General features: G+C 38.4%; 2 protein-coding genes across 2 annotated transcripts; one reads left to right on the top strand and one right to left on the bottom strand.

The window, feature by feature from the left end:
* Window positions 1-628: 628 nt before the first annotated feature.
* gnpat (glyceronephosphate O-acyltransferase) lies at window positions 629-25,891 on the top strand. Its single transcript, XM_081378819.1, has 16 exons — window positions 629-764; window positions 1,540-1,722; window positions 3,021-3,197; window positions 4,186-4,315; window positions 8,310-8,437; window positions 10,083-10,158; window positions 10,659-10,810; window positions 16,522-16,652; window positions 17,194-17,417; window positions 19,072-19,323; window positions 19,409-19,488; window positions 19,674-19,814; window positions 21,681-21,780; window positions 21,955-22,048; window positions 23,724-23,785; window positions 25,269-25,891. The coding sequence occupies exons 1-16, from the start codon at window positions 735-737 to the stop codon at window positions 25,310-25,312; spliced, it is 2,004 nt and encodes a 667-aa protein (XP_081234945.1). The 5' UTR covers window positions 629-734; the 3' UTR covers window positions 25,313-25,891.
* LOC308698617 (zona pellucida sperm-binding protein 3-like) lies at window positions 5,122-7,051 on the bottom strand. Its single transcript, XM_081378820.1, has 8 exons — window positions 6,436-7,051; window positions 6,236-6,354; window positions 6,052-6,155; window positions 5,806-5,983; window positions 5,618-5,735; window positions 5,462-5,544; window positions 5,294-5,385; window positions 5,122-5,220 (listed from the first exon to the last, which is right to left on the bottom strand). The coding sequence occupies exons 1-8, from the start codon at window positions 6,958-6,960 to the stop codon at window positions 5,168-5,170; spliced, it is 1,272 nt and encodes a 423-aa protein (XP_081234946.1). The 5' UTR covers window positions 6,961-7,051; the 3' UTR covers window positions 5,122-5,167.

The following is a 25,891-nucleotide window of genomic DNA, read 5'->3' on the forward strand; positions in this document are numbered from 1 at the left end:
TACGAAGTATAACGTTACTCTTTTAAATCTATTAAATGCAGAAAATTGCTTCATGTAATAAAAATTCGTGCAGATTGTTTAAATAAAGAGATTAAATGAAAACAGCAATCTAGTAATCACAAACGTCAGTGATTGGTCAATACGGACAGCGCTGGGAAAAGTAAACGGTACCACGTGTTATCATACCATTATACTGCGAAATGTTACAGGTGTAAAATATTTCATCCGTTTAGCAAATTTCAGCCATATTTATTTACCAAATCTCTCTATCTCTAAAAAGCTCGCCCTCCAAAAACTGACCAGTTAACAGTAATCCAGCAAACTCAAACTCACAAAATGATTGACAGATATAAATCGTTCCTGATTGGCTGAATCCGTTAGTTTAGCCTACCAGGTTTCGATTCCTTTTTTTTTGTTTCTGTTTACATCGAGGACACCTCAGTAAAGTCTGTGGCGTAATAGGGAAATCTCACGAATGGCATTAAACATTAATTAAATGGCATATACATTAATTAAAATTATTATTTTGATCAATCCCAATCTGTCAGCCGTTCCGCCAAAGCCCGCCCACCCGGTAACTGCTGTTTCATACTCGCTTGTCATTCCAGCTGTTTGTTCTTGTATTTCTATGACAGGAATGAGGAGTTTCTGTGACACGAACGATCAACCTTGATATAAACTTTCTCACACAGAACTCATTTGATCTACTACACTCATGCTTTGATAGACACTGAATGGAAATGGCGTCTAGAACACTGTATTCGGTAAGTGTTTTAGAGCATTTTTTTTCTTTGCATGCTTTCTGACAAAGTAGTACATGCTTGCAACACTTGCAGTGTGAATCTTATCATAAGGCTTCCTGTAATGTTTTCCTTAAAGGATACTTTAAGTTCGTCCAGTGCATTGGTTTTTAAAATGATAGCCCTATACTACAATAAAATGTCCAACTTAAGTATGGCGGAATTTTATTAATTATAACATCAAAATTATATGTATATTTTCAGCTAAAGATATTTTAATCTATTTATTTTCATATTCATATCTATTCATTAGTCCATTCATTGTTTTCAAATAAATGGACATACCTATTAATTCATTACTAATGAACTGTATTTTAGAAACTCATTAAAGCAATGAAATAACACACATGATTAAAAAGGAATTTTGTACAAATCCAAATTATCTCATGAATTATAATTTATTTTCATATAAATTATACACAGTTTCGGACAGATTACTGATATGCACACTCTGGGCATTCTGAAAATTAATTATGTGCAATTTGAATTGAGTTATTTTTAGTTTACAGTTAATTTGAGCAAACATATATTAATTAATTGAAAGCATTTAATGCATAAGCAAATCAAAAGGTTTTGAATATCGAGCTATTCAAGAATATCGGTCCTTGAAATTGTATTCTTCAGTTTTTTTTGTTTTTTTTTTGTATGTAATTGTAATAAAAAAAAGCCCTTAAACTTTATATAAATGATCACCATCATCTTATCACTCAATAAACAAACATGTTTTCTGTCTCGGCAGCGGATGCTGAAGAAGCGGGATGATTTTGAAGACGTCCTGGAGGAGAGGCGGCAATCCAGCGATCTGAGATACGCACTGAAATGTTACACTCCCTCACTTTATAAAGGACTAGTGCCCTGCAAAGCCAGCATGCTGAAAACCATAGTCCTGCAGTCGGACCACGTGCAATATGTCATTAAACAGGTACAGAGCACCACCATTCCCTCAATGCCATATTTTCATGCAATAACTTACTTATGCTTTTAAAGAGGACCTATTATGCCCTTTTACAAAGTCTTGGTTTTGTTATTGGGGTCTAGTTGAATAGGTTTTCATATTTGAATCATGTTCAAAACACACTATTTTTCACATTGCTGCACAGCTATCTTCCCAGTCTGTCAGTAACGCTCTGGGTTTCGTTTTTCTAACGCATTGTTAGCCAACTTTGGTCGTGAGTTCCGTCATTACCAACATAGTTTAACGTTTTGCTGTTTCCTGAAACCATAGTTCCAACAAACATTTGCAAACAGCATCACAAACTTGCGTAGTTGGAACTGCAGCTCTTGTGCTGTGGTTAAGCAGCAGAGTTTATTGTTAAATGGCGTGTGGACTTGAATAGATCTGCTCTCGGGCACAATAAGCAAGCTTACATATTTCATTCTATTTAACCGTCAAAAATTAATTAAATTTATTCCAGTGAAATGATTGCACTATACTTTAGTTCAATAATGTTTTTTATTTAATATTAGCATTTTTAGGGGATTTATGGTACTACATTTTTTTATGCAGTATTTATAATCCATTTATTTGCTTTTTGAGCATGGACACATTCAATTAAATTTTAAATGAAGTATATATTTTCCAAAGCACATTTTACTCTAAAACTGCTATAAATCTTAACGAGCTGCATCCAAATTTGAGGTTGATGTCTCAAAAAATGAGTTTTCAGTAAGACTTTGTCTGTACACAGTATCAAACGTTCCCTCCAGATTAAATGTTTGACCGTGACCGTGAACAATACAAGTGTGATTATATTTTTTCAGGACCATTTAACCTTTTTATGAGTGTTTTTGTGTCCACACAGCAAGTGCCAAAACCTTTACCAAGTTTCGTACCATTTTGATGAAGAAGTAAAAAATAAAAATAAAAAAATCGTTAAATATATGCACATTTTAATCTATATATTTTGGCTTGCCAACAATCAGTGCCGTATTTGAGTGCGCATACGCCTAAATGCGAAAGGGAACCCCGGAGTATGACGTATAAGGGAACACGCGATGAATCAAACATCAAGTAAAGCAAACTGACAGGGACCAGAAACAGTAAAGTAGTCAGTGCCATGTTCATTACAGCAGCATCTCAAAGATCTCAAATAGATTAATTAGCAGAAGTCATTTTCTTCCACCTGCGCGGGACGTCATTAACGACACTCCTGTATCGTTGAACCAATGTTTAAAAATACAGATCAGTCGATTTTAATGGCTACTGAATTGTGTGTGTAGGTTTCATCAGAATCAGGAGACAGTAGTGAGTGTGTGACGGAGGAAGCGTCTCTGATTCTGGATGAGATGGCTCACCGGCTTCAGCTCAGCACCGTACGTTTCTTCGCCTTCACGCTCAGCAAAGCCTTCAAGAGACTCTTCCGCAGCGTGTGTGTCAATGAGGAGGGCATCCAGAGAGTGAGCGACTCTTTACTGTCCCCAACACACGTGTGAAACATTCCTGCTGAAACACCTGGCTTGTACACTGTCAGCTGACTACTAGAGTCAGTAATGTTACTGAAACATGTTCTAATCGAAATCATCAGCGTTAATGCTTAGAGGTTACAGGGATTTAGAGGGGCTTAAATTCTTTGACACTCTCATTAGTATGATGATCTCTTATTTGTCTGTTTAAATTGCTTATTGTCATATAGGTCAGTTTAGCTGATGGCTTCCTTCACAGGGTATTATATATCACAGTTCAGAAGTTTGGAATCTTTTCTTTCTTTCAAGAAGTCTCTTATGTTTGCCATGGCTGTATTTATTTGATTAAAAATACTGTAAAACAGTAATATTGTAAAAGATCATTAGACTTTTAAATACTGTTTTATATTTGAATATAATTTTAAAAATAAAATGTATTCCTGTGATCAAAGCTTTATTTTCAGCATCATTACTCGTCTTCAGTATCACATGATCCTTCAGTAATCCGTTTAATATGCTGATTTAATGCTCTTATTATTATTATCACAGTTGAAAACAATTGTTCTGCTTGATATTTTTGTGGAAACCATGGTACTTTTTTTTTTCAAGATTCTTTGAAATAGAAATCTTTTTAGAATAAACTATTATTGGTATATATATATATATATATATTATATATATATATATATATATATATATATATATATATATATATAAAATTATCTTGTGAATGGTAGTGTATCACAATTTCCACAAAAATATTATGCGATTTTCAACATTAATAAGAATAATAAAAAATATTTCTTGAGCTGCCAATCAGTATATTAGAATGATAGAATGTAATCACACAAATAAATGAAGCCTTGGTGAGCATTTCATAAAAAATAAAAAAATAAAAATCAAGATGTCCTGCCATTTGTTTTAATGAATATACCATGTAAATAGTTGATTTGTCATGTTTTTGATTAGATTCTCTTTCCAGCTCCAGCAGGCTGTACAGGAGCACCCGGTGGTTCTTCTGCCCAGCCACCGTAGTTACATGGACTTCCTGATGATGTCATACTTACTCTACATGTACGACCTCCCCCTGCCCGTGATTGCTGCTGGAATGGGTGGGTGTGAACAGAATATTCATCAAAATTGCAATGATGCAATTAATTGTATCCTTCAAATCCATGAACATAACAGTATCTTCAGAGTTGTTTCAGGTCACACCACTGCATTGTACTAGTCTGAAAACTATATTTAGTCTACCTGTTATATATATACACACAAGTATGTCTACTTTCCAAAAGTTAGACCTGCTTTGGTCAAAAAGTTGGCCAGCCTCCTAAACGGTCCACACCTATTTGATTTGCTTGAGATGAGTGTTTGGATTCAACAGCTGTTTTAATCCCACAAGTTTTCTTGTTCTCTCTGGGAGTTGAGGGGTGACCTTGTCTAAACAGTTTCAGGTTGACTTGATGTTTAGTTTCCTTTAGAACCAAGCAAAGAATGTTAGCTGGAACATCTAAACATTTGAATTTGTCATGTCTGACAAGTACATAAAGTAGATGAATTTGAGTAACATACACTGTACTTCTCACTTGTAGAGTCACAATTGTAAAAGCACTTGATATTTGGAATTCATTTTCTGCACAGAAGGCATCACTTGTGCATAAATCAACCATGGATAACATCTGTCCCAAGTGCTGTGCACGGTTGGGTCTCTTTCCCAAACATACGTAAAAGGTAGGGCACGCAGGCTTTTGACCCAAGTATGCTTACAGCTGCAAGTGTGCACCCCAGTTCCTAGTCAGTGAAAATGATTGCATTCCTGCACTTGGCACACTGAAAAGTCTATGAATATTAACTATAGTAAAGCAATTTTCTGGTGGTCCAAAATGCCTTTACAGTACAAAAAGACAAGTAAAGTCACTAATTTATAAAGACTTTTATTGCCACTTCTTGCCATTCACAAGACATCAGTTAGAAATCACAATGGGGCCAATGGTTGCTTTCCCTTCTGATACCAGGCCTGAAAGAGATGAAGACTAGATGAGAAATTGAAAATCCTTCTGCAAGAGCAATACCAAGACTTCATACGTTACCTGAATCAGGTAGTTCTCGTCCTTTTCTGCTGGAACCACATGTGGAGTCACAGCACATGCACACTTGGTCATTGTCATCTACAGAAGTCCATCTATAGACAGGAAAGGAAACTGGTTACCCATTTTTAACAACTCAAATCATTAGAGGTTGCAAATGGTATGCAATACCCATTATTGAAGGAGCAAGCCTTGTTCTCTGGACTTGTCGGGGTTGAGGCCATGGCAGCCTTTAGAGCACAGGTGATGTACACCTAAAGAGGAGGACACAGTTAAACATGACCAGTAAGAGAACTCACGCACAAAACTACAGCCCAAAATACATACCAAGCCACTATCAGCTTGCAGGAACCGGAAAGTCTCCAACTGAAACTGCAACTCGTCATTCTGAACCCTGCGCATGAAACTGGAAGTGGAGCCTGTGAGCTTTCCATCAACCAGGCACCTGGAAGGAGAGAAAAGTCACTTTAGGCACTATTTGCAAATGGGCATTTAAGGAGAGATTCCCTACTAACCCATAGTTCTCAATAAAGGAATATCTTGGAGAAGAGTTCACATCAGGGACTGCAGTAGCCACACAGTCTCTCACAAAGATACGCAGAGGGACGTGGTTGTACTGCATCACAGAAGCTTCAAGGTTCAGGAACTGCCCTAGGAAGTACTGATTGGATGGCCTCTCAAACATCCAGTCATCTGAAATTAAACTCATGTTGGCAACATTCCCTAGCCACTTCTGAAATTCTAACATTGCACAGTATTACCAGTCATGAGCTTCAAGGAAAACACCAGAACTTCCTCTCCAACTTTTGTAGCAGCAAAAGGAACCCAGCTGGGCATCAGCACACTGCTGCTTACATTTTGCAACCTAGTGGAAGTAGTAAAACAAGATTAAGAATGTAACTTTTGGCAAAATTGCTTTGATAAGTTTTTTTTGTTTTTTTTTACCTTGAATAGTGACACTCAATTCCAACAGCTGCTGAATTAGACCTTACAATGGGAGTTCCTACTAAAGCCTCAGGAGTGTAGAGGAGGGTGAAGGTGTAAACAAGCTCATCATTAGTCATCTGAAAGCAGCACAAGTAGCAGGTTACTGGACAGACCTGGCTTTTGCAGTTTCTAGGGTTAACCCATTAGCAGCCACTTACCACCAGAGAGCTGCCACATGTCTGGAGCTCATATTCAAAGATAAGGACTTGAGCTTCTGGATCCTCCCCTACAGCTGCACAGCCTCCTAAAGTGAGGAATGAAGGATTCACCAGCTGACCAGTCCCAAATAAGTCCTCCTTAACCTCCACATGCACAAAGTTCTCCCCACATTGTGCTGCAACACTCGCAGTAGCTGTAGGTACACGCAGTTCAAAAGGCACAGCTGGCTGTTGGGGTTCTTCTGGCAATACTGGAAAACGCCACGTCAAAGGCACAACAGGACCCTGCATTAGTTGTTTGGACTGCGTATTTGCAGGCTCTTGAAGATTCCATGGATCAGCCTCAACAGAGTTCATTGCAGGCCTTGAAGGCCTAAAAGATGTTGATATCTGTGGGCCTTGGAGAGCTTGCTGAGACACTAAATCTGGTGGCTGTTGCTGCTGAAATCCTGACCTCCATGCAAAACACAAGTCAATTGCTGTAAGCAGCAACAATCCAGAAAAACTGAAAACCACCAGTCCCATTGCTAAAAAACTTCTGAAACCTCCAGAATACCTGTTGGTCTTCTGCTGTGCCTTTTTCAAGAGCAGGAAATTAAAGAGACTCCACCCCTTTTGACAAGCTTAATGATTTTCCAGACTTGTTTCATTAAAAGCATTGTACCCTCCAAAAGAGAACAAACTAGATCCAGGTGGCTCACTTGTTTTGTAAACTGTCCATTGGACGTCAAGCAGTGAACCAACACAGTAGAAAAATGGTTTCCCCTGCTTTCACAGACAAGGCTTAAAGAGGGAATACACCAGTGGTTCTCAATTCCAGTCCTCGTGTCCCACTGCTCTGCACATTTTGTATGTCTCTCTTATCTGACAGACTCAGTTCAGTTCATGGAGTCTCTCCTAATGAGCTGATGGTCTGGTTCAGGTGTTTAAATAAGGGAGACATACAAAATGTGCAGAGCAGTGGGTCACAAGGACTGGAATTGAGAACCACTGGAATACACTGTGCGATTTCAGCAAGGTTACCAACTCACACTGTACGAGTAGATCGCTTAAAAACCTTAAGTCATGTAAGGTTGTTGCTTGAATGCTGAAAAAAGAAAACAACTTTATTCTTGTTGTATTGTCAGACAATGATGATACAATTTTGATTGTAATGAAAGTGGATACATATATTTTCTTGCATATAGTAAATCTGAATGGAAATGTAATTTTATTGATTCATTTTTTTAATTATTGAAAAAAAAAATGTAGGCTAGAATCTTGGTTCAATCCATGGTTGTCATTCGACAGATCTGAATGTGAGCTTTTAGTCCATTGTCAAGTCAAGTCACCTTTATTTATATAGCGCTTTTTGCAATACAGATTGTTTCAGTTTACAGTGATAACAGGAAAATAATGCAACAAAGTTTGTTTCTGCTTTACAGCAGATCTAGAAGAAAATAGCGTCATAGTCCAGCTGTGGCAATTTAGGTTTATATATACAGTATAGATATATATTACACGGTTCTGTGAAATACTTGATTCGGATTGCTCAATAGTGCCATCCAGTGGTAAGTTATTCCCAGATAACAACCTGTAAACACAATGTTAAATTAAAATGTAAATAAAATTGTAACATGATTTTTTTATAAGAATGCAAACAGATTTTTTTTTAAGTTAAAAGTTATAATATATTACTTATAATGAATAAAAATGTTATTAAAAATAACTTAATAATTAAAAACTGAAATATGCTGTTTGCATTCTTCTATAAAAGGTTATTTAATATTTTCATCTAACATGGTTTTTACAGTAAAATGATTAAAACTGTTGATTTCATATTACAATATATTTGTTACATGTAGTGTTTACTAATGTCATGATGTTTCCTGCAGATTTTATGAGCATGAAGTTTATTGGTGAGATGCTGCGTATGTCGGGAGCATTTTTCATCCGTCGGTCGTTTGGAGGAGATAAACTTTACTGGGCTGTGTTTTCTGAGTATGTGAAGACCATGCTGAGGGTAAGACCCTTCATCCAAACAACTGAACAAATGAGCAATCAGGGAATTAGACTGTTCTTAATATATAGGATGAAATGCAGGCTTCATATTGTAGTGGATTTAAGGCTTTTAACTTGGCCTGCATGATTATAGCAAAAATCATAATCATGATTATTTTGGTCAATATTTTAATCAAGATTATTTGACACGATTATGAGTGGGCTATATGTCCAAAACCTTATATGAGTAATTTATTTAATGATAGCAATATTTTCAAGTGTATATGCTGGAAATGTACATTTTAGACAACAGTGGGATTTTACAATTATCGATTCCAATTGCGATACCACAGCAGATTGTTAACTAATGTAAGTAAAAAAAGTCCTCAAAAATTATTGAAAATAATTAAACAGTCTAATGAAATTAGACTGCAGCAGGAATATTAGGCTGCTGTCTCTTTAAGAACGAATACACGGATCTAATATACTGATACACATTCAATTTTCTCTCAACTGTTTGCATTCACTTAAGACATAAACGACTGGGTTTGAGTGATAGCTCACCAAGCCTGTCATTTTGACTTATTTTTGTGTGAAGGCCGTTTTGACTGCTTAGACGCGCACCCGAAGCTCAAAGTTCACTTAGCGTGTCTGTGCTCTTTTAATAACTTTTTAATATCAAGCACGTCCTATTTTATGAAAGTTGCATTACATTACTTTACTAATTTGCATGAAATTTGGGCTTTTAAGGAGGAGAAAAAGTGTACCTCTGCAGTTGGGCACAATAATTGTTTTACCTCTATTATCTATTATCATATATTCATAATCGTTGGAAGCCGAAATCTAAACTCCATTTTGATTAATCGCACAGCCCTACTTTTCACACTGCTCTTAACCCTCTTATAAACATGTAACTGGAAGGGCATTTTACCTTTGATCAAGACGCAGTTCAAACAGGTCGAAACTATTAGTAGGTTTGGAACTGACTATTCAAAGGGATAGTTCACCCAAAAATAATCCCATTATTTACTCACCCTCAAGCAATCCTAGGTGTATATGACTTTCTTCTTTCAGCCAAACACAATCTGAGTTATATTAAAAAAACAACCGGTCTCTTCCAAGCTTTATAATGGGAGTGAATACAGCCTCAGGTTTAGAAGTCCAAAAAAGTGCATCCATCCATCATAAAAGTGCTCCATACGGCTCCATTGGGTTAATAAAGGCCTTCAGAAGCAAAGGGATGGGTTTTTGTAATAAACATATCCATATTTATAACTTCATAAACTATAATCACTGGCTTCCAGTAACGGCTGTACACAAGTCTAGTTCTGGCGGAAGATTGACCTCTGACCCTCAACTAAAGCCTTTATTAACCCCTTGGAGCCGTATGGATTACTTTTATGATGGATGGATGCACTTTTTTTGGCTTCAAAATCTCAGGCTCTATTCACTCCCATTATAAAGCTTGAAAGAGACAGGATATTTTTTAATATAACTCTGATTGTCTTTGGCTCAAAGTCATATACACCTAGTGTGGCTTGAGGGTAAATTATGGGAAAATTTTCAGTTTTGGGTGAAATAACCCTTTAATGTATATGCTTCCATTCTTGACAGTTGAAAATATACATTGTTGAAAAATATTAACCTGTTATTTGTTGTTTATTCAGAATGGTTATGCCCCAATTGAGTTCTTCTTGGAAGGAACTAGAAGCAGGACGTGCAAATCTCTTACACCAAAGACGGGTAATTATACATTGATTATCGATCTGTAACATTTTTATACAATTTCAAAAACAGGCTGTGCTGCTGTGACATTTTTTTGTGCGTTTCATTTTGATAAAAGCTCTTTGCTGACTTCTGCATGTATTGTGCAGCGTCAAGGCTTTCCCCCACTTTTCTGCCTTTTTTATTGCTGCACAAATAAATTCAAGGTGACAGGAAACATTTTTTTGGGGTCTGCATTGCTTGTTCACAGAAAGTGAGATGCCAGCTAAATGAAATTTCACAGGATTTTCTCAATTGAATCATAGTCCCAGAATGAAATGGCGCCCCTGACTAATTTATGGCACAAAGGTTCAAAACGACAGCTTGAAACCTGGAGAGCCCGACGGTGGCAGCTCATCAATCAAACCGAACAAAAGCAAATTTAGATGAATGAGAGAAACAAAATGGTCCACCTCTTTTGAGCACCGTTTTGTGTCAGCTTCATCTCCCACACTCTTTCATTTCTTCTTCTCCCTCAGGGTTGTTGAATATTGTGATGGAGCCTTTTTTTAAAGGAGAGCTATTTGACGTGAACCTGGTTCCTGTCAGCATCAGCTACGAGAGAATTCTGGAAGAATCTCTGTACGCCCGTGAGCTGCTTGGCGTCCCGAAGCCCAAAGAGTCGACCTCGGTATGCGTGGCCTTCTTATACGCATTCCATCATTATTTTTTAGCTGACATATTGTATAAGAACAAAATATATGCAGCAAGAAATATTCTCTTAATCAGTGTCTTGTTTTCCAGTAAGAAAAAAAACAACAACAAACATTCAACAACAACATACACCATTGTTCATTGTTCACCATTGATCGGTTAAGACTTGTAAGGGGTTTTACAGTCAAAGACCCAGAACCAGTTTTGATGAATGAAGACCCAGAGTCAGAATTATGATAAATTGAAGAAAAGTTTTACTGAAGATAGTTTGCAGTTTCATCAGCAGAAGTCAGCTTCAAGACTCACACAGGAGTTTGTAGGCTGCCCTTCTTACAGTTACACAGATCACAGCAGTTATACCCTTCACCAAGGTCTAAGCTACATCCTTGCTTCAGGTTGCAGTTTCTGATTGGCTAAGAAATAGATAAACATAGTAATTTTCCACACATATGGAAGCATATCTCCAACGATTATGCAGCTGACACTCGGACCCTGAAGTTAGGCACGTTGTGACCTTCCAGGTCGCAGATTTGGGTTGCTGGGCGCCAGCCTGTCCCGAACAACAACTCAGTCAATCCCCAATAATGCCAGTGGTACCTTAACCTGCAACCAAAAAGACTATCATACACACCGACACAGCTTTTCCAAGGTTGGATTTGGCCAGGCTCTTACTATAAACAGGAGAGTCCTCTCAAAACATCAAGATAATGCATTCTTTCTCTCAAGGGGATCTACACTTTAGTCTAACTGGAAAGTAAGGCTTTAACAAAGAAATGGTCCCTTAAACTATTGGCTTCAGTGACCCCTGAGACCATTGCTGTCAGAGTACCCTAGAAAAACATCTCAGGTTACGACTGTAACCTATGTTCCCTGAGAACAGGGAACGAGACACTGCGTCAGAGCGCTATGGGGAACCCCTTTGCGTGAACTGGTGTCTGAAATGCTTATCTAATCACGGCAATCCTATTGGCTGGCGACAGCCTATGGCATCATCACTAGTGCGACCCGGAAGTATAAAAGGGGAGCCTGGAGAATATGTCAACAACTTGTCGTCTGAGGGGACTGTTCAGCAGGCATCCCCGAGGCATGTTCTCTCATTCCCTGTTCTCAGGGAACAGAGGTTACAGTCTATGGGGAACGATCTACCCACGCTACCATGCTGAGGGGGAGTGCATGCCAAATTATGGCTGTGACAAAAAACGTCAAAAATAGCAGTTTCACTGAAATCCCAAAAACAATCCCCCTTTGGGTCACATACAGGCTGTCAGTGAACGTATTCCCACAGCCACTGCCCGAGCTTCATGCTAAGCAAGGAAGTAGCTTTGTGCTTTCACACAAAGGACTTGACCCAGAGCCAGCTCAAGGGCATGGAGACCACAGCCCTGAGGGAATATGGCCAGGTGGTCCAAAGGAGTACCGTCCAGTCACTTTCTGAGGGGGACGTGAAGTCAACCCCACATGCCACCAGGGAGGCTGACCTGGTCTAATTTAATGACCTAGTCTTGCCAACAACCTGTCTGTTCCTAAACAGAGTCTCTGACATATTTTGCCTCACTTGTAGAGGCATCCAATAGGGAGGACTGCAGATAGTGGCAGTGATCACTGACAGACCGGATCATAGAGACGGGCATCCTGGAGAGTAGAACTCAGCATAGCGCTTTCTAACCCTTGCGAACAAGGGGAGTAACTCTACTCTATCCTGGATCTACACAGTGCTTCAGAGCCCTGTGGAGGCTGGGCTCTCTGAAAGGGACCCTAATCAGAGGAGCGCCTCCAGCTCTAGGGCTGATCTAACAGGGAGGCCTCGTGAGAGTCCTTCGACCTGCCGACCACACTTAGGGAGCCAAGTATTCCTACAGAACGATCCTCAGATAGATTCTGGAACACCATACTCATAACCTGATAAGTATTGGCCAGGCTCTTGGCTAGGTTTTACCCTTGCAATGCTAAGCATCCAACTCGTTGGGGAGCCGCCTTCAAGGAGGCCTGTCAAGGCCTAACTACTTGATAGAGGGATTGTTAGCAGAGCTAGTCACAGAGGTCAGGTGCTCTCACAGACATGTCTGTGGGCCTGGTTATACTTATTTCACATGAGTACACTGCCAACAGGCAGTGTACTCAGCAGAAGTGCTGTCGACCCTTAAAGCAAGGGGAGTACAATCTTAAGCCACCGGATTATCAAGGAGGCCTACAGTAAGGCCTACAGCTTATACTTTCACAGACGTCAGCCCGGACATTGCTTTGTTCCTTAAACAGAGTCTCTAACACTATTTGCCTCACTAGTGGAGGCATCCGATAGGGAGGACTGCAGATAGTGGCAGTAAGCACTCACAGGCCGGATCATAGAGACCGGCATCCTGGAGAGTGGAACTCTGTATAGCGCTTCCTAACCCTTGCAAACAAGGGGAAGTGACTCTACTCGATCCTGGATCTACACAGTGCTTCAGAGCCCTGTGGAGGCTGGGCACTCTGAAAGGGACCCTAATAAGGGGAGCGCCTCCAGCTCGAAGTTTTACATTGCCAACAGGCAGTGTACTCAGCAGAAGGGCTATCGACCCTTTAAAGCAAGGGGAGTACAATCTTACGCTACCGGACTATCGAGGAGGCCTATTGTAAGGCTTACAGCTTCGAATGTCACGGGCGTCAGCCCAGACAGTGCTTTGGCTCTAAGGGAGCATACTCAACCATCGCAAGTGGGAGGGAGTAACTAATCTGTCTCTACCTGAGCCTTGGTGGTGAAGGGTGATATCATACGAGCTATGGGTAGCAAAGTACTCCAAATAAAGACCCTAACAAGGGGTGTACTATCAGCATGACCCTGAGGAATGTATCAGGGTCGAGGCCTATTGTCTTGTATTTTTTACAAGACAGATTTTACATACTCTACTAAACCCAAGGAAATGGAGGCCACAGTAAGCGGCCAACGACATTCAACCTTAAGACTTGAATTATTTTATTCAAGAGGCTCAGCGGAAAAATTTTTTTTTTCAACTTTAAGGCCTTCCTGGATAAGCTAGCTACAATACTTAGCTCTAAAGGGCGGGGGCCTGAGCATACTGCTTCTTACTTTCTAGAAAGAAAAGGCCTAACAACGCCCATGAGATCTCTGCATGGGAGGCTTTTTGAAGATAGCCTGCTACCTATGCTGCTATCTACCCTGTAACACCACTAGCATTCTTACGCCTAGTGCAAAAGGCGGGCCTTGGCTAGGCGACTCTTGTAGTAAGAGGAGGCCAGTACTAGGAATAACTAGATTTACAGGAAAAAATATCCTGATGAGCTCTAGCTCTAAGGAGCCTATGCTCGGATGAACGGTTGCCTCACTAGAGAATTTTTCCAAACAGCCAACCTGTTCACTACTACAGATTGGCACTACCCGTTATATAAGCCTGATGACTCTAACATAAGAGGAGGCCTATGAGAAGGGTATGCATAGCCTACCTACAGTACATTGAAGCAGCAGTGCATTCCAGAACTCACACCCTTCAGACTTTTTAATTTTTTTGAAAGAAGTCTTTTATGCTTACTAAGCCTGCATTTATATGTTAAAAAGTGATAAATATAGTAAAACAGTAATTTTGTGAAATATTGTTACAATTTAAAATAAACAGTTTTAATATATTTTAAAATGTGATTTATTCCTGTGATCAAAGATGAATTTTCATCATCATTACTCCAGTCTTCACTGTCACATGATTTTTCAGAAATAATACTAATATCCTGATTTTCTGCTCAAGAAACATTTCTTATTATTACGTTGAAAACAATTGTGCTGCTTAATATTTTTGTGGAAATCTTGACACATATTGTTTTGATTCGTCGATGAATGGAAAGTTAAAAAATATATATATTTTGTAACAATGTTAGTCTTTTGATCAATTTAATGCATACTTGAATAAATGTATTGAGTATTCATTTATTTATATTCCAAACTTTTGAATGGTGTGTAAAAATTGTATGTACCTAGAAAGAATAAATAATTGTAATATTTTTCATATTGTGTACAAATGGATGGATGGATGGATGGATATACAGTATATATACACTCACCTAAAGGATTATTAGGAACACCATACTAATACTGTGTTTGACCCCCTTTCGCCTTCAGAACTGCCTTAATTCTACGTGGCATTGATTCAACAAGGTGCTGAAAGCATTCTTTAGAAATGTTGGCCCATATTGATAGGATAGCATCTTGCAGTTGATTGAGATTTGTGGGATGCACATCCAGGGCACGAAGCTCCCGTTCCACCACATCCCAAAGATGCTCTATTGGGTTGAGATCTGGTGACTGTGGGGGCCATTTTAGTACAGTGAACTCATTGTCATGTTCAAGAAACCAATTTGAAATGATTCGAGCTTTGTAACATGGTGCATTATCCTGCTGGAAGTAGCCATCAGAGGATGGGTACATGGTGGTCATAAAGGGATGGACATGGTCAGAAACAATGCTCAGGTAGGCCGTGGCATTTAAACGATGCCCAATTGGCACTAAGGGGCCTAAAGTGTGCCAAGAAAACATCCCCCACACCATTACACCACCACCACCAGCCTGCACAGTGGTAACAAGGCATGATGGATCCATGTTCTCATTCTGTTTACGCCAAATTCTGACTACCATCTGAATGTCTCAACAGAAATCGAGACTCATCAGACCAGGCAACATTTTTCCAGTCTTCAACTGTCCAATTTTGGTGAGCTCGTGCAAATTGTAGCCTCTTTTTCCTATTTGTAGTGGAGATGAGTGGTACCCGGTGGGGTCTTCTGCTGTTGTAGCCCATCCGACCTCAAGGTTGTGCCTGTTGTGGCTTCACAAATGCTTTGCTGCATACCTCGGTTGTAACGAGTGGTTATTTCAGTCAAAGTTGCTCTTCTATCAGCTTGAATCAGTCGGCCCATTCTCCTCTGACCTCTAGCATCAACAAGGCATTTTCGCCCACAGGACTGCCGCATACTGGATGTTTTTCCCTTTTCACACCATTCTTTGTAAACCCTAGAAATGGTTGTGCGTGAAAATCCCAGTAACTGAGCAGATTGTGAAATACTCAGACCGGCCCGTCTGGCACCAACAACCATGCAACGCTCAAAATTGCTTAAATCACCTTTCTTTCCCATTCTGACATTCAGTTTGGAGTTCAGGAGGAGTTCAGGACCACACCCCTAAATGCATTGAAGCAACTGCCATGTGATTGGTTGATTAGATAATTGCATTAATGAGAAATTGAACAGGTGTTCCTAATAATCCTTTAGGTGAGTATATATATAATAAAATATATATAAAAATTATCATTCAAGAAGAAAATGTCAGATGGCACTTAGAGGCTTTTGCATCTGAACTCTTCATATATATATATATATATATATATATATGTTACTCAAAAATACAAAAATATCTATATATAAGCAATATAAGCAAATGTACATATATTTTAATATCTATGTATATATATATTTAAGCAAAAAGAGAAGTCTTTTTGTAAAATATGTATAAGGTTTATTTCTATTCTCACCACTTTGGCAAATATTCTTTCTGTGTTTCAGGCATAAATCCTCACTCAATGTTTGTAAATATATGCTTGTTTTGTACTGGGATATCTTTTATTTTTTTGGAACATCCAGACATTTTACTGGAAAGACAGACCTCAGAGTTTTAATTGTTCTGCTTTTATTGACATCCATTTCTCTCAGGGTCTGTTGAAGGCCCGACGTGTCTTGAGTGAGGACTATGGCAGTATGCATGTGTACTTTGGTCATCCTGTATCTTTGCGCAGTCTGGCAGAGGGAAAAATAAACCGCTCTCAGTACAACCTGCTGCCAAGGTATGACACCTGCAATCAGCCAAAGTTTTTCACTAAAGGTCATTATTCACACAAAGCATTTTGGGTCCCACTTTATATTAGGTGTCTTTTACTACTATGTACAAACATTTAAAACTAACCATTTGATACAATGCACTTATTATGTACATACATGTACACATACATACATGTTTACATTTGTACTTCTATTTAAAAAAATTCTGCATGTAATTACAGCTGTAATGAATTTCTGTAATTACATCTATAATTTCACTGTTGACCCTTATCTTACATCTCAAGAGAGACTTTAAAAATCTAACCGACCCCAAACTTTTGAATGGTAGTGAATGTCTATATTTATACATTTACATTCAATATTATGTTTATGTGTAGTAGATTAATCTTTATCTAATTTATTGCCAATTTATTACTTCTTTTTTTCTACAATCAGAGTTCAACCACAGCATGTGTTTAGTTTAAGCACCCTGTTCTGTACAAAGTGAAATATCATGTTGAACCTCCCGACTGACTTTAGTGTTTTTTAATTTTTTTTTTTTATCAGGTACATTCCTCAGAAACCCAGCACAGACAATCATGAGTTTTTGAACGACGCTGCATTCCGTCTGGTCCGCATACAGGAGGAGAACATGGTTCTAAAGCCCTGGGTTCTCATCGCCACACTGCTGCTGCAGAACCCTGATGGCATGGACCTCTCCTCTCTCACGGAGCAGACCGACTGGCTTAGGCACCTGGCTCTGGCGTTTGGAGCGTTCTTGGACTGGCCTGGTAAGAGACTAATCACTGAATTTTCCAAAGCTAGTGTGAGAGTTTCATGACATGTTTGAAAGCGATTCAGAGTTTTGAGTCTGAGACACTTAGGGCCCTATCATACATCCGGTGCAATGCAGCGCCAGGCACGACGCAAGAGTTTTGTTTCAGCCCGATGCCGTTATCATTTTCACGTCCTGCACCACGTTGTTTAAAGAGCAAATGCATTTGCGCCCATTTGTGCGCCCATGGGCTGGTCTGAAAACAAGGTATGTTCTGGCGCATCGTTGGCGCGTTGCTATTTTGTGGAAACTGAAATAGACTGCACCATTGACCAACAAAAACCTGGTCTAAAGTCAATGGCGCTGTCATATTGTCAGTCTGTTTTGATTTCTGTCTTTGTGTTCTGTCTTTCTCCGCCCCCTGCCTGTTTGTTTCTATGGTGTTTGATTGATTGTTTGTTCAGTTCAGGTGTGTCTTGTTAATTTGTTCTTCAGTTCAGTGTATGTAAACCCTGTGTTCTGTCTGTGTTACTTGTTTTGGTTGTTCTGTTCTCAATCTTGTCCCTGAGTATCCATTTGTTAAAGTTTGAGTTTGTTTTTTTGTTTAATAAAGCTGCTGCACGTAGATCCTGCTTCCTTCATCTCTGCAACTGTTTGTAACAGGCGCAGTATTTTGTTATTTAAAGAGCGCATCAGTAATATGCGCCTATAGGCGGGTCCACAGTGCGCGTACACTTTGTCCGATAGATGGTCTGCTTGCGCGTTTTAACCTCGCGCACAACTGATCCGTTTCCTCTCTAGAGAAGCTTTCAGTTCTTCCGCTTGCAAATTCTGCCATGTAAATAGCAATCCGCCATGGCACGAGCACAACTGGCTTTTAAAGGGAATGGGAGATGAGACTCTGATTGGTTTATTGCACGTCACGCCCAAAACACACCCATTACTCATTAAGAGAATAGAAACAACCCTTTTAGACCATGCGCCGGCTGCGCCGACCATTTTTCCGACGTTAAACTAGGAAAAGTGGACACGCCATAACTGCACTTGTGCCGTGTGCTTTAGACCATGCGCTCAGATGGTTAAAATAGGGCCCTTAAAGGGATAGTTCACCCAAAAATGCACCATTGACTTCTATAGTATTATTATTATTTTTTTCATATTATGGAAGTCAGTGGTGCCCCACAACTGTTTAGTCACCAACATTCTTCAAAATATCTTCTTTTATGTTCAGCAGAACAAAATAATTCATACATGTTATAAACGAACATTAGCTATTGCATTATAAACAAACACGAATTAACAATCAACAACAGTATATACAAATTGCATTGAATAAATGTTCTCTCTGATTGTTAACCAAAAGTCCTAAATGAAATAATTTCAAATATTTGATTACATACAGGCAAACTATTTGCATCATTGAATAAAGATGTCTAAATTTGAAAGTTTAGCCTTCTGAAATTGTATCCGATTATCATATCATATTCTTCAGATTTTCTCAGAATGGCAAAAATGATCATGCATATCTCCAGGATATGCAGAATCTGCTTAGATAAAGGAAATGCGCTTGATGAATAATTCATTGCAGAGAAATCCAATAGCTTTATGGTAGCTTACTTGACCTTAATTTGAACAATCCTCAATAATATGATCTCTCTGTCTCTCTGTAGACCACGCGTCCTGCAGTGAAGTCATCGGCTGTAGTTTAGCTCTGCACAGACACCTGTTGACTGTGTCCGCGGGACACGTTCAGCTGAGCGTCACGGAGGCGCTGGGGGTCGAGACCACACCAGAGGAAGCCGTGTTTCACCGAGCCGTCGTTGTGCTCTCTTGTGCCTCCTACAGGAACCAGATCCTCCACGTGTTTCTGAGACCGGCTCTGTTAGCAGTGGCCATGCAAAGCGCAAACTCCAATAGAAAAGGTGTGAGAGATATCAATTGCATACATGTTTTTACTTGTTTTACTCTTGATTAGTGTTACCAATCATAGAGCAATTTCTGTTCTAGATGACATCTACAACTGTTTCAGCTTCCTGAGGAATATGTTCTCCAATGAATTTATTCTTTGCCCTGGGGACTCGGTTCAGGTTCGGGCACATTCACAACCTTTTTTTTTTTTAGTTGTTGCAGTTTGAACATTAAGAATTCTTTAAAACCAAATTGTGGCTCTCTGATGTGAAACAAAATCAAATTACGTACGTCTCACCTCTAGTCTAGTTAGAAAAGTGTTTCTAAGACATATTATTGTATTTATGTGTGTGTGTTTTTGTAGGACTTTGAGGAAGCGTGTTATTTGCTCCTAAAGCGTGGAGTGTTGCAGGTATTGGAGCATGAGATTGTGATGTCAGCGAGCGGTCACAGCACCCTCGTTTTCCTGTGTGCAGCTCTGGACCCCTTCCTGCAAGGATACCAGGTGACACCTTACACACAATGTGCAAATATACACTACATTTAAAGTTTTGCGGTCTGTTAAAAAAAAAAAAAAAAAAAAAAAAATCAGCAAGGGTGAATTCAATTGAACAAAAACAAGTTACATATTAAAGTATATCAAAATACAAAACAATTATTTTAAATTTGTAATAATATTTCACAATATTACTGCTTTTGTTGTATTTTTTAATCAAATTAATGTAGCCTTGGTCTGAACATAAGAGACTTGTTTCAAAAACATTAAAAATCTTACTGACTTCAAATTTTAAATAGTAGCATACATTATAGTCTGGTGAAATGTTTCCATTCATAGTTGCAAAATTGGAATATTGCATAAAACATATGTGAATAAAGCATCGTTTCCATTCCATATGTTCAAGAGAACAAAATCGTCACTTCCTGGGAAATTGTGCAAAATATCTGTAATGAAAATGTAAGTTGCTGCAATCGAGGAAGCCAATGTGGCTCTTTTTTCCTACATCATGTAGGGCCCTATGATTTCCGCAATACGAAAAAATGCGGACGGAATAACAGAATTCAGTCATAAAAATGGAATTTTATGTATAATGTGGAATCTTGGATGAATAAATCAAAGTAGGTCTGGACACTTCAATCAAATTGCGACATGGACTGATGTCTGTGAATATTAAGCTGCAAGAAGACCATTTAAATATGAATCCTGCATTCTGTGTGTCTCTGTGTGAATCAGTGGTGCAGAGACGCTGTAAGCACTTGTGCCGTCTCCAGAGCTGCTCAGAGTCATTTCATGAGCATTTTACTGTTTCATTTAATAAAACGTATCATAAACATACAGAAACTTTAAGTTCATCACGGCAACCTGTCAAAATATTGCAATAAACGCTGTCACGTTCAGCGTTTGGTGGCGGATGCCTGATGCTTGATGATGCAATCGTGTGAGATGGTTCTGGGAGGTCATTATACCAAAGCATATTGATGACAGATTTTGCACAGCAGATGTTGTGCTTGGTCATTCTGAAATGCCTGAGCCAATGAAAGTGGTCCACTGGTTAGTCCAGTTCTCTAATCGCATCCTCTGTTTAGGCAAAGTTTATTGTTGCGCTTTGAGAGATTTATTCGGTAAATGTGTTTCCATTATAGTTTCCATGCAGCTTTTTTAATGCAATATCCCAAAATTTGCATACATATAGGCGGATGGAAACCGCTGGCAAGTTGTTTGTGGGAATAGTTAACTAGTTGTTCCTGTAAAATTTAGCTTATTTCTTAAGGGGTTTTCACATGGAACACCAATCTTGGGTTCAGAAATTGCTATTGCAGGTCATATTAAAGGTGGTATCAGTTATTTCAGGCCCAAAAATATTTTTATCACATTCATCTAATCTTTCCTAACGATCCGCTAGGTGCCCGCCCCATAAGCATGCCGTCAAAAAAACGCGTCTCTGTAGGCAGCCTAGGCTCTGAGATCTGCACACAAAAACAAATGGTTTAGCCAAACACTCAAAACCAAAACAAATAGTGTTCCAACCATTCACCGACAGGGGGAGGGTGTTGTGAGGTTTTGAGCCAGCTTTTTCTTCAACTCTGACTTCGCATGCAGCCGTGCACGAGCACAAAACCTCACAACACCCTCCCCCTGTCGGTGATTGGTTGGAACACTATTTGCTTTGGTTTTGAGTGTTTGGCTAAACCATTTGTTTTTGTGTGCAGATCTCAGAGCCTAGGCTGCCTACAGAGACGGGTTTTTTTGACAGCATGCTTATGGGGCGGGCAGCTAGCGGATCGTTAGGAAAGATTAGATGAATGTGATAAAAATATTTTTGGGCCTGAAATCACTGATACCACCTTTAAGTTTGTGTGTGTTTTTGTGCAGGTGGTGTGTCGCTATCTGTGTGAGGAGACTAATGAGAACCTGACAGAGAAGGAGTTTGTTCCCGCTGTGAGGAACTTTGCACTGAAGCTCATCTTAGCAGGTAACACAGGGTTGACAGTGTTTTGGCTGTTTACATATCAGGTCCTGTTTACACTTGGTATTGACATCCATCGCAGGTGATCTGATTATGCTTGTGATTAGATTTCGTAGATGTGAAATTGTCTCAGAGTTTAAATCTTCTGTTTTCTCTCTGTGTTTGTCACCGTGGCATCAGGCCGTCTGAAGTGTTATGAAGCTTTATCCTCAGACCTGCAGAAGAACACTCTAGCAGCTCTCTTGAGGCTCAAAGCCGTGCAGAAGGTCAAAGTGTAAGTCCATCTTCATATAGTATTTAGGGCTGGGTGAAAATATTGATGTCTCGATTTTAATGGATTTTCATTTTGATGAACCGATTTAATTTTTACTAAACCTCTGTTTAGTTAATCAAATATACAGTATAATTGCAATGCCTTAGCCGTTTAACAAGTGTCCAGATGTAGTCTCGGATGAAAGCCTTGATGGTTTAATAGGTCAATGGTGGTGAAGTTGCAGTCAGGTTCTTCCAGGTTGAGTAAAGAATGACGAACTTCAGTGATGTTAGTCTGACAGTTGTTGTTGGAAGAGTCCTCTCTCCCGAGTGGAAAGGTACAACATGGCTTGTAACTTTGAGGGCCCGCCTATGTGGGGACGGGAGGTCCCACGGCGTCACGATAGGACTTGATGTCTCCACTCTTTTCCCACAAGAACGAATCAAAGGAGAGGCAGGGTCACTGAGATAGTGGCCTTTTAACTTCTGCAGAGGTCACACCTCTTGAGTTGGCTTGACCAATGAAAAGGGTGTAATTTCAAGCGGGAAACATTTCTTTGTTTGGAGGCTGACTCATTTGCATGATTGGAGTGAGCTGGAAATTTTGTGTCCCTTTATACTCTGATTAATATAACTAGCATACAATGCACATTATGAGGAGGATATCATTTTGACATGAAACATAAGGTTAATATCTACCTACCGATAAGGTAGTATCTAATAATTCTATCATAAGGCATGCATAAAACGGTATGACAAGAGACAATATACAAAACAGTACTAATACACACATTGTCATGCACAATATGCATGTTCATTCATAGAAAAGTTCATTGAATTAATGGAGAGAAGTCCTTTTTATGGGCATTACAGACGTATATGAGTTTCAATATGAGGTGCTACATTTGGGGTTAGCTGCAGTTCGGGGGAAGTTACATAAAACTCCACCTCATGGTTTGCTTGTTGGGTGAGGGGTATTGTGGATTATTTGTTAAATGTAACAAATAATTGTGTCCGATCTGTCCCAGGGGGTGTTTACATGACGCCGTTTTTAATTAAAAACGGAAACCTTTTATGTGTTTTGGCCATTCATTTACACAACAACAGCGTTTTGGCGGACGTTGTCGCCTGTACACAAAAGATCGCAAAGGTACATCGTTGTCGTTTCTATAGCTCGATAGTTAGCGAGAAAAATGAACTCCTGAGAGGAGCATTTTGCGAAGTATATGCACTATTGTACAAATTCATACCATTTTTTTCTTAACATGTCTTTCAGTATTTAATTAGTTTGAATAAATCCATCATGAAAACAAGTTATGACGACCACCATTTAAATGTTTTAAACATAATTTTGTTTCTAAAAAGTTATTATTATAATGTTATTACTATAAAAGCTGCCTTATATGCAACCTAAATGTTTCTATACAAATCAGTTGTTAATGTTAACCTTTAATATTATAGTAATGTACCTACTGACAGGGTTCCCTGTATAGTTTACAGCATTAGTTGAGAGATTTTTTTTTTACTTTGAGGAAATTTTTTACATGTGTACCTGATATATATCCAAATGTATCAAAATCAAATTGAATTGTGAAATTTGTGTCAATGCCCAGCCCTAATAGTGTTTATTAAATTAGATATGTAATGGGCTTTTGAAATGTTATGGTTGTTAAACTGAACTGAACTGTCTCTCTCAGAGGAGATCAGGTGACGTTGAAGGTGAACAAGATTGCAGTGAACTCACTGGAGGATACGCTGGGTAAGAGTGATGTCATCAAAATAGCTTGTGTTCAAGTTTGGCAATGTTTGAACGTTCACATTCTTACATAATAATCTAAATATATCTGCAGTATATAGTATATACAATATACTGTGCATAGTAAGTTGCGTGGATCATGTACAGTGCTGCGTTTGGCAATAACACTAATGCATTATCCCATAATGCAATGTGGTCGACATCCAGTGTGATGAATGGATGGGAAGTAAATTCAGTAGTGACTTTTGAAATCTCTTTCTTGACTTATTTATGTGTCATTTTATCACACTGTTGTTTACACCAAATAAAAATAATAAGAAACAGTTTTTATATTATAATTAGATTTTTTTTTAGATTTTTTAGATAAGTGTACAGCACTTAAACATCCATGTCATGAAGTCATTTGACAACAAATGTAGCATACCAATGTTTGAAATGTTTATCGTGGAATACTTTCTTGTTGTACCGTCATGTTGTTTTTATTAACTAAACCTAAAACTAGTAAAAAAAAATGTTTCAGTAATTAAAATATGAGCTACAATAAAATAGAATATAATTGTTAGATAAAAACCTTTTTAAATATTTTAAATGTTGCCTATCTGAAATAAAATAAGTTATAAGTTGAAGGACTAAAAAAATGACTTGATCTAAAATGTAAAAATAAATTAAAGCTAAATAGAAAAGCTAATAAAAATTTTAAAAGCACATAAAATTACTAAAACTTAATATAAAAATATATATTTTTAACATAATATGAAAATATAAAAATATTAATATATATTATAATAATATATGAATAATGCTAAAATAATAGTAATAGTAATAGCAATATTCAGGGCGAACAGTGCAGTATACTAGGATTTCTATTTTGAACAAAGTCTCAGTATATCGGCTCAGTATATAGACTCAATTTATACCCATGAATGTGAATTTCCAAAATATTTTTAGAAACAATTTACTAAAAGTAAAAATGTTCTTAAAATGTTTTAAGAACTGTATTACAGTTTAGAGATTACACTTGCATTTGTTTAGAAATAAAACATGTCAGTCAGAAACCAGAAACATCATAAGATTTTTTTTAAATATTTGAAATAAAATAAATGTATCACAGTTAAACTTACATACTTTTTTAATAAAATGGACCCAGGAAAACTTAAATTTTTTATCACAAGTACAATTAAAGAATCTTTTATAAGAGATGTCATGTATATTAAAAAAAGTTGAACTTTATTAAATGTTTGTAATAATTATGTTGTTTGTATAGAATAGTATGCAAATTTGAATTTGATATGGCAATACATTTAAATGAGTTAAGAAGTAAAGTATTACATTTTCAGTCACAGAATTCGTTTGTGTTCCTCATTTTACGCTGTGACCCAGTTCTTGTTGTGTTCGTGTGCCGTACTGCCATGACCTCCAGCTTCTCTGTTTGATTTTACAGCTCCGCTCATCTTAACTTGTTTACTTGTCTTTTCCTCTGTCACAGGAGGTAAAATTCCTTCCCAGAAGCCCGTCCTCGCTCGACTGTAGCCGTACACGTACAAGTCTCTGGAGGGCCGAACCAAACTAAACTGCCTTCATTAGCATAATGCCAAATTTTGCAAGGTGGCACGGCTTCGCTGACTACAAAGGTTACCTGTCATTGAGCTTTAAAGGGACGTCACGGGTTTGCCATCTGGGACACTAGAAGCACTCTTTTTATCTCTCTCCCTCTTCCACAAACTCGACAGCAGGTTTCCATGTCTGTGATCGGCCGACATCTTTTATGTCTTTATCAGACGAGGTTTAAACTGCTCTGATGTTGCCATGCATATGAAGACAGCGACACTTTTTATGTTTTTTTTATTCCCGTTTGATCATCCTGTTACTGCCGTTTGCGCTCGTTTTAATCCATGTCAGCACTAAAGAGCCTTCGCTTTGATTCGAAACACTGTTACTGTTTAATCTCACTAGATTTTTGTCGGCTCGGTTTTCTTTTCTCCGTGGCTTGTTTGATTTGAATTATTTTCTTTTGCTCTCTAGATATGGCTGGATTTTTTGTTTTTGTTTTTTTTTGCCTTTGCTATGGATTGAGTTTTTTAGGGATCATGTTATAAAAATAGGTCAATC

The sequence above is a fragment of the Scardinius erythrophthalmus genome, assembly GCF_964197995.2.
Source record: "Scardinius erythrophthalmus genome assembly, chromosome: 11".
In the NCBI taxonomy this organism is placed as follows: domain Eukaryota; kingdom Metazoa; phylum Chordata; class Actinopteri; order Cypriniformes; family Leuciscidae; genus Scardinius; species Scardinius erythrophthalmus.

Coding starts and splice junctions, on each gene's coding strand:
- gnpat (XM_081378819.1), top strand. CDS start 735: ATGGAAATGGCGTCTAGAACACTGTATTCG. Junction 4,316..8,309: donor CGTGATTGCTGCTGGAATGG/GTGGGTGTGAAC, acceptor TGTTTCCTGCAG/ATTTTATGAGCATGAAGTTT. Junction 10,159..10,658: donor ATCTCTTACACCAAAGACGG/GTAATTATACAT, acceptor CTTCTCCCTCAG/GGTTGTTGAATATTGTGATG.
- LOC308698617 (XM_081378820.1), bottom strand. CDS start 6,960: ATGGGACTGGTGGTTTTCAGTTTTTCTGGATTGTTGCTGCTTACAGCA. Junction 5,736..5,805: donor TCCTTTATTGAGAACTATGG/GTTAGTAGGGAA, acceptor CTCTCCTTCCAG/GTGCCTGGTTGATGGAAAGC. Junction 5,545..5,617: donor TGCAAGCTGATAGTGGCTTG/GTATGTATTTTG, acceptor CCTCCTCTTTAG/GTGTACATCACCTGTGCTCT.